The sequence below is a fragment of the Perkinsus marinus genome, assembly GCF_000006405.1.
Source record: "Perkinsus marinus ATCC 50983 genomic scaffold scf_1104296962554, whole genome shotgun sequence".
Taxonomy (NCBI): Eukaryota; Perkinsozoa; order Perkinsida; family Perkinsidae; genus Perkinsus; species Perkinsus marinus.
In genome coordinates, this window is record NW_003205389.1 from 194,065 (window position 1) to 201,997 (window position 7,933).

A 7,933-nucleotide genomic window follows, 5' to 3' on the forward strand; every position below is an offset into this window, starting at 1 on the left:
AGTAGGATCGTCATGTCCCGATGGCTAAACATGTCCTTGCTTCCCAGTAGCAGATGGCAGTGCTGCATGCTTTTGTGAAGGAGTACTGAGCGCCAGTCACTCGCGTGGATCGAGGTGAGTGTCTGTAGACCTGAGGATGTCCAGGCTACGATAGAGTTCCTTGAACTTGTACTGGAGAGACAAGTGAAGAGTGATGCTGGAGGTTCGGTGCATATTCTCAAGGCCTTGGCTTCAAGGTCGAACCGGGGCCCGTCCCTTGGACGACAGGGGCTAGTCTAGTGAGCAACATGTAATCAAGGGGGGTTACCAGCAGATATCCATGATTACGACTCGCAGCTGAAGATGGATGTGGTAGGAGGCCTTATCGGTGACTGATAGATTTCTTGATATTTCGAAGATGGAAGGGCTGGTATTGCGCTCTTGGGTATGGCGGACTGATATTCTGATGCCCTACAGAGACTGACTGTAGCAAAGGTCGATAATGATGGCGTTGGTACCCCTAGAGGGCGAGGAGCATGGAGGAGAGGCCAGACTAGCAGGCTGTACTGCTAGCTGAGGAAATTCTCATCTCAAAGAGCTGAGGGAATAAGCTCGACTTACGTACGAGGCCCGTGGCTCATTCGTGGTAACGGAGCGGCTATTATGGGTACAGGCCTTGGACAGCGGCTGTCCACACTGATACAGCCGATGTTGTTCGGTGTGTTATGGAGGCAGCACGTGTTATAAGCGACCAAACGAAGGTTGATGACTCATTCTTGGCTGGAGCAAAGATCAGTGTGATCATTAGTAGGCATGCATCGACCCTTCAAAAGTTCGCAAGAGTTGGATATGGATGAGGTCGCCCTGCAAGTGATCGATGTCGTGAAGTGATGATCCACCATAGTATCTTTAGCTGTGGGAGGGAGTAATACGAAGTTTGTAGAGCCGATTGCTTGGGTGTTGATTGACATGCTCCTGAGAAGAATAGTATATCCAACAATCCGAATGACTCCTCCATAATGTGCTCAGTTATGTTATAGTGTGTTGGACTGCGGCCTGGTGGGGGCCGCAGTTAGTGGCTGGTCATCATCACTAGCGATCACAAGGGACAGTTTTTGTGTCGGCGTTTCTGCTGTTAGATAGCATGTCAGTTGTTGTTAATATTCTAATGAATACTGACCCTATGAATCCTATTAACCTCTTCGCTTTCGCCTTGCTGGACGAGCTTCAGCAGGAATGTCCAGCCGACCGTGGCAGCAACACTGTGGTGAGTCCTCTATCCCTCTTCCAGACGATGGCGATTGCTGCTTATGGTGCCCAAGAGGGCAAGACACTCGATGGCCTACTCAACGTCACTCATGTCGATGACTTGGAGAAGCTGTGTGATATTAGCCGCGACTTTAGTAGATCTAATGCTGATCGTGATGTTCTATCCTGTGCTAATGCGGTCTGGTCGAGCCACCTTACTGAGTCCTTCACAGATGATGTCAAGGCCAATTTGAATGCCGAGGTCTTCCCTGAGGCACCCCACAAGGACATTATCAATGCCTGGGTCGAGAGAAAGACCAATGGTATGATCAAGAATCTCCTCTCAGCTGATCCGCCTGATGGTGCGACTCTGGTCAACGCTGTACATTTCAAAGATCAATGGAAGACGTCGTTCATGAAGTCATTCACTAGAGAAGCCGACTTTCATACTCAGCAAGGAGGTAAAACGTCTATGAAGGTTGACATGATGGTTGCTGCAAGCCCATATGGAGATACGAGGCAGAAGGGTTTCGATTACTACGCTGACGACAAGGTGCAGGCGGCAGTGGTTCCTTATGCCCATGACGACTATGATGCTGTTATAGCGTTGCCAGCTGAAGGAGTATCTGTGGATAATTTTGTGGCGCGTGACTTTGACGTTTGGTGTGAAGGTATGCAACACAACAAAGAGGGCAGCGTTTCGTTCCCCAAGTTCAAGGTGGAGTATGGTGTACGAGATATGACGAAGGTCTTCGAGCGTATGGGGTTGGTGTTAGATGGTGACTATAGTAAGATGGGCCCTGGCCTTAAAGTGGGTTCCGTGTTTCATAAGGCTGTAATGACAGTCGATGAGGAAGGCACTGAAGCTGCAGCAGCATCGGCTATGATGATGCTTACGGCGATGCCTATTGATCCTCCTTTCCATATGGTCTGCGATAGGCCTTTCTTGTTCATAGTTAGGCATAGACCTACCAATAGCATCGTTTTTAATGCTAAGATTAAGGAGCCGACTCTGGTGTAAACGGTCATTTTGTAGTTAATGGTTCTCAGTGTAAAAGCGGTGTGTTGTTGAGCATGAGTTGTCCCATTATAGGTATAGTTATACATCCATTCAGTTCAGTTTTCCGCTTGAGTCAATGTCTGGTATTGGTCACGAGGACGAGATGCAGCCGTGAGTGGGACCTGCTGAGGGGAGCCTCGTAACGCCGTGGACGTGGCCGATGACCTCCTCAATCATCTAACTGCTACTCAGCTCCTTTATACGCTACATCTCGAGTACATCATCCTTGCTATCATGTAGTGAAGTAGAAAGGTAGAGTATGACTGGCATGATGATGATGCCAGGCACATGATAAGGCCTCTCAATGATGATCCCAATCTGTCACTGGCACTTATTCATGCGCACTACCTTCTAGGAGTTACTACGGGAGAGCGCTTATTGCCTCTCACAGCAGATGAGGTATGGATTGTGAAGGTTCTTGACTTGTTGACTATTGTATCCTTCCTTAGGTGAGTTCAGCGAAGGATGGGCTGCAGCAGATCCGGACACGAGGCGTGGTGGCGGCGTCAGAGTCGGCAGTACAGCCCATGTCTCTCTATGCACAACAGACTACAAGTGCAGCTGGCCTCCAAACAGTGGTAGTGTACCATGCATTGAAGGTCTTGTTGACGTTATTCTCTCGCGTGTAGCTGCCTTCTAGCACATCATCTGCCCCTATCGACGAGATGCTTGATCGTCTGGAGAGGGAGATATCGAATCTTACTGGTTCGAATGTTGCTGCTGATACTGAGAGCATCATGGTGGCTCTTGGGAACCTGTCCCCAGAGCAGATAGCATCACTCCCTGAGATGGTGCAGGCGGAGGTGCTTGAGCTCCTACGAGGGTCCGATTGTTTAACGGTCTTCAATTGCCTATTGTTTAACGTATTGTTATAAGCATGTGGGGGATCGGTGTTTAACGGAAGAGTAGAATCTCTGTAGGTCTCTATGGTGATTTCTATATTTTGTGTCACTGCCTAGATTTCCTCTAGCTTGTATTTTTAACTTGTCGTTTTCTGATGACATCCGCCCCAACTCTGCCGTCAGTTCCGTGGTATAAGTTTGTTTTTTCACTGGCGACTATAATATCAGCAGGCATCACTGCAATACCCCTTTACTTGGCACCAAAGACAGCGTGGTGGGCCTATCTATCAGTAATACAGGGCTGCCTTCCTACCCACTTAGCTTCTTGACAGAATGATTCGTAGTAGGCAATGAGAATAGTCGTATGAATCGAATTACCACTAGTTGTTTCTTTTGCAGATCATTGGTCCGGTTTTCTCCAACTTCGCGGTCAAGTTCAACTGGCCATCTATTAATGCCTTTGCGAGGACCAGTATTATCGGTCGATGGTTGGGTTCTGGGTTTGGCTGTCTGGCGCACTTCATTGTACAGGCAATGGGTGGTGGCATCTACTATCGCCTATGGGCTGTTTTGTTCTTCCTCCCTATCACTTTCTTCTTCTGCATGTCCCAGTCGAATGGTGGATGCAAGATGAGTGAGCTTATTATGGGTCAAACATCGCTAGTCTCCTCTGGTGTGGCTGTACTATGGTTTGTCAACAACGGTTACAAGGAGGGAACTGCCTTTGCGGTATTCCAAACCTTTGGTACCCTCACATCGTTCATTATTCTTCAGCTACTTCATCTCGCACACCTCCTCCCTGCCGACAGTCCCCCACCTTTCCAACGGTTCAGCTACTCAGCAGCCAATCTCTATGACATATTGACGTCATACATAGTATCTGGTGATGAGCATACCGAGCTGCTGCGCTCGGCCTATGATGACTTCCTTCGCGCATGTGTCAGTATTGCGTCTCATCCTGTAACTGCTGATGTCAACACGCCAGCGTGGGAGATGGTAGCGGACTTATTTTCGCTCAGACAGAACTTGAAGTCTGGCAAGTTCTCTGATCTCATTCTAGAGAACTACTGGCAACCAATGGCAGCTGATTTGTTGGAATTGAGGAGCAGCGTGGGTCTCGTCTTGCGCTCCATCTATGAAACGGAGCCGACATTAAGGGAAAGAGCGGACGCTATCAATCTACGGGACCGGGCCAGAGTATTCGAAGCCCATCTTTTGAAGGTCAATCGTAGCGCTGCAAGCTTAGTGACGAGTGGTGATATTGAGCCTCCGGACGACAACGAGTTCATGCGGTTCCAGTCCGCTTTGGGTTCGGCGTTCTACTTCGCTTGTAGAGCTCAAGATTACAGAGACGCTAGTCTGCAGCTACGCGCAAAAAATAGTGAGCAGGTAAGCTCAGAGTAGCTCCGATATTGTAGAGACGTTCTTCGCTCTTTTAGGCTGAGAGATACTCTTGTCACCCCTTTGCTGGCTTTGCGGCATGGTGGAAGGCTTGGTGGGCGGAGCCTTTTTTCAGAGGCCTTAATGAGGGTGGTGGTGCTCGGCCTACGTTGATTTATGCAGCCCGGTTCACCCTCGCCGTCGTGATTGGTGAAGTCGTCCTCGTTGTTGGTCAACACTACAGCGAGGGCGTCCGTCAACACGGCCTATGGGGTATCCTCCCTGTCTATCTCTGCTTTTTGCCAACTTGTGGAGCATCCTTACTGAGGGGCGGTCGAAGGACTATCGGTACCCTGGCTGGTGCGGCTGTCAGCGTAATCTGTCTCAGTGCTAACCCACATGATTCGGCGGCAATCTTTGTCGAGATGATGATCGTTGTGTTCATTGGCAAATCCGCCAGCTCTTACGGTGGTATTGGATATGCTGGCACTGTATTTATACTCACTTGGTTTGTCGTCTGTATGGGATTGGCAATAGGCACGACACTGCCGCCGGACCAGATGATGATTGCCGCAGCCTGGAGGGCTGGTCTTACTGCTGCTGGCGGTATATATGTTACGATCTTCTCTGCGGTTTTCTTCCCGGAATTTGCTGCTGTCCATTACAAGCAGGCGGCGGCTCACACAGTCAAGGAGTGCAGTAACGGTGTTGAGGAAGCTGTCTTGCAGCTGGTACGGGCTCGTTCGGAGCTCAGAGGTACCCCTCTACACGACCCTCGAGATGACTTCAGTCACGCTGTTTTCAAGTCGCTGAGTACTCAAGTGAAGTATAGAGAAGATGCTAGTGCTGAAATCGCGATGTTGGGTTCACTGAAATTGTTGTCTCCTACCACTAAGAGGGTTCTGAGAAGACGCGCCGACATAGGCAAACTAGTCAATGAAGCTCTGGTATTGCACAATGCCCTGATTGCGTCATCTCTGTCTGTTACTGGTCCGGCGGCAAAGATGCTAGACTGCATCTTACCTTCTCTCAGGGACTTTGGTTTATCCCTGCAATCGTCTTCGGAACGGTTGTTTATAGCTATTAACGAGGAGAAGAATATCCCCCCATTCAAGGATGACGTTAATGTGGCTGCTCAGATGTGCTTGGATACATTCCTGAACGCTAAGAACCGACTCGTTGAGGATTGCTTGGCCGGTTCGGAAGGCGCTGCAGAAATCATTTCCTCTGGTGGTTTCCGAATCTACTACTTGGTGTATGCTGTAACGGTTTTTGCAGGGATGTGGACCAGTGTTGAGAATCGCCTAATAGGTCAACAGCCCCCAGTAGAGATGGTCACGGAGTCTGTTGATTCTTCCGACATCTCTCTTTCCACAGCCGACTCCACTGACGATGTGCCTGGGCTTGGCGTTCATGAAGCCAGGAGACAGAGGGTATTTCTCGATGTCTCGCAGGGTGTTGCTAGGGAAATTCCTTCGACCCCAGCCGTAGCAGTTCATTGATTCGGTGTTTTGTGCAGATGTGTCGCGAGAGCAGTCCTCTGAAATATGAGACCATCGTACAGCACTGATACTATGAGTTTATAAGAGTTTATAAAGGACTATTCTAGAATAGTCAGGCCACTTCGTGGTCACCACAGCAATAGTGGTAGAGACGTTCATCTATATCTTACTTCCATTTTTCTTGGTCCTGACAATTGTCTGGAAATATAAGCTAAGCCAATAGGTATCTAGTAACAACGACTGTTATGTAATTGGCAGCCGATTGAGGTGGCTATCCACCAAAAGCACTGTATGACACAGTCTGTGTCCCTCTCATTCTGAATCTCCTTTGGTTTCCATTGTATTATCAGCGACGTAAAAACCCGCTATCATTATCAAGGCAGGTACAGAGTGCTCCTATTAGCTAAAGAGTTTTTGAGCGTTTTTTCTTCCCACCCGTTTAGTCCATCACAAAGATTGATAGTGCTCGTCTATCAGCCGAGCAAGTGTTAGAATTATCTCTGCTGTTTCCTTCCTCTACATGCTCCTGTTGTGTCGCTTATAAACGCTCGAAGTGGCTGAGAGTGGTCTCTTGTTGAGCTAGGCCGCCGCTGGAGTTAAGCATTCCCACGAACATTCATTATCTCATTTGGCGTGGTTGAATGCTCTCGGGTACAGCTTACCCTGGGGTACACGAGTCAACGTCGATTGAACTGACCAGCTGCTGAAACATGGGGAACGTGAGAGCTCCACGACTTCGCAAGCGTACTATCTGTCTGTGGGCAGTTTCGAGTTTCTTAATTGAATTCATCACTGATGACGTTCCCACCAGCTTTACCAACAGTTCCACGATATAAGTTGCTGTTCTCATTGCTGACTATAATACCAGCAGGGATTACCGTCATACCTCTTTACCTTGCACCGAAGTCTTCATGGTATATATATCTTTCGGTAAAATGGGAGGGAATTGACTTTTAGATTCGCTTGTGTCTCGTCGCCAGATCTGTGTTAAAATCAAGTAGTGGTTCGGCGAAATTCTTTGCCTGCGTAGAATTGTCATGCTATGGGACAGTGATGTGGTTCCATCCGAATAGTCTCTAGACTTACATAAATGTGGGGTAGATCAATCACACTTCTCCAAGGCTGATCTATCCTTGGTCAGATCAGGACTCTAGGTGAGGCGACTGTGCCTCCTCATGCTATGCCTTAGCTGAACCGATTTCGCTGTTGCTAATGTACTGTTATGTTTCTTATTCCATCGTGCCAGTCCAAAGTGACCAGTCTAAACATAGTAGCCGCGATGGCTCCAGCGACCGAGAACATCGGCCCTGGATTTGAATATCTGCCTTCGGATGGAATTGACTCCATTATCAGTGGAATGGGCTCTTGCCGACTCACTCGATGTCTCTCGATCGGCATAGTTTCCCCGACCAAGAAATTGTCTGTACCGAACGTGTATTTGGTGGCATACTTGCCCCACTCTAAGGAGTTGACTGTACTGAACGTATATTGGGGTGGCATACTTGCCGCGCTCGAAGGAATTGACTGTACTGAACGTATATTGGGGTGGCATACTTGCCCCGCTCGAAGGAATTGACTGTAGTAAACGTATATTGGGGTGGCATAATTGCCCCGCTCGAAGGAAATGACTATACTGAACGTATATTGGGGTGGCATACTTGCCCCGCTCGAAGGAATTGACTGTAGTAAACGTATATTGGGGTGGCATAATTGCCCCGCTCGAAGGAAATGACTGTACTGAACGTATATTGGGGTGGCATAATTGCCCCGCTCGAAGGAAATGACTGTACTGAACGTATATTGGGGTGGCATAATTGCCCCGCTCGAAGGAAATGACTGTACTGAACGTATATTGGGGTGGCATACTTGCCGCGCTCGAAGGAATTGACTGTACTGAACGTATATTGGGGTGGCATAATTGC

General features: G+C 48.6%; 2 protein-coding genes across 2 annotated transcripts; both read left to right on the forward strand.

The window, feature by feature from the left end:
- Nucleotides 1-1,147: 1,147 nt before the first annotated feature.
- On the forward strand, nucleotides 1,148-2,248 carry Pmar_PMAR026297 (conserved hypothetical protein; the record flags this gene model as incomplete). Its single annotated transcript, XM_002771758.1, has 1 exon — nucleotides 1,148-2,248. One exon carries the CDS (start codon nucleotides 1,148-1,150, stop codon nucleotides 2,246-2,248), a length of 1,101 nt encoding a protein of 366 aa, XP_002771804.1.
- A 115-nt stretch (nucleotides 2,249-2,363) lies between these two features.
- On the forward strand, nucleotides 2,364-6,011 carry Pmar_PMAR026298 (hypothetical protein; the record flags this gene model as incomplete). Its single annotated transcript, XM_002771759.1, has 6 exons — nucleotides 2,364-2,398; nucleotides 2,572-2,686; nucleotides 2,737-2,865; nucleotides 2,917-3,090; nucleotides 3,529-4,518; nucleotides 4,569-6,011. The coding sequence occupies 6 exons, from the start codon at nucleotides 2,364-2,366 to the stop codon at nucleotides 6,009-6,011; spliced, it is 2,886 nt and encodes a 961-aa protein (XP_002771805.1).
- Between the last annotated feature and the right edge of the window lie 1,922 nt (nucleotides 6,012-7,933).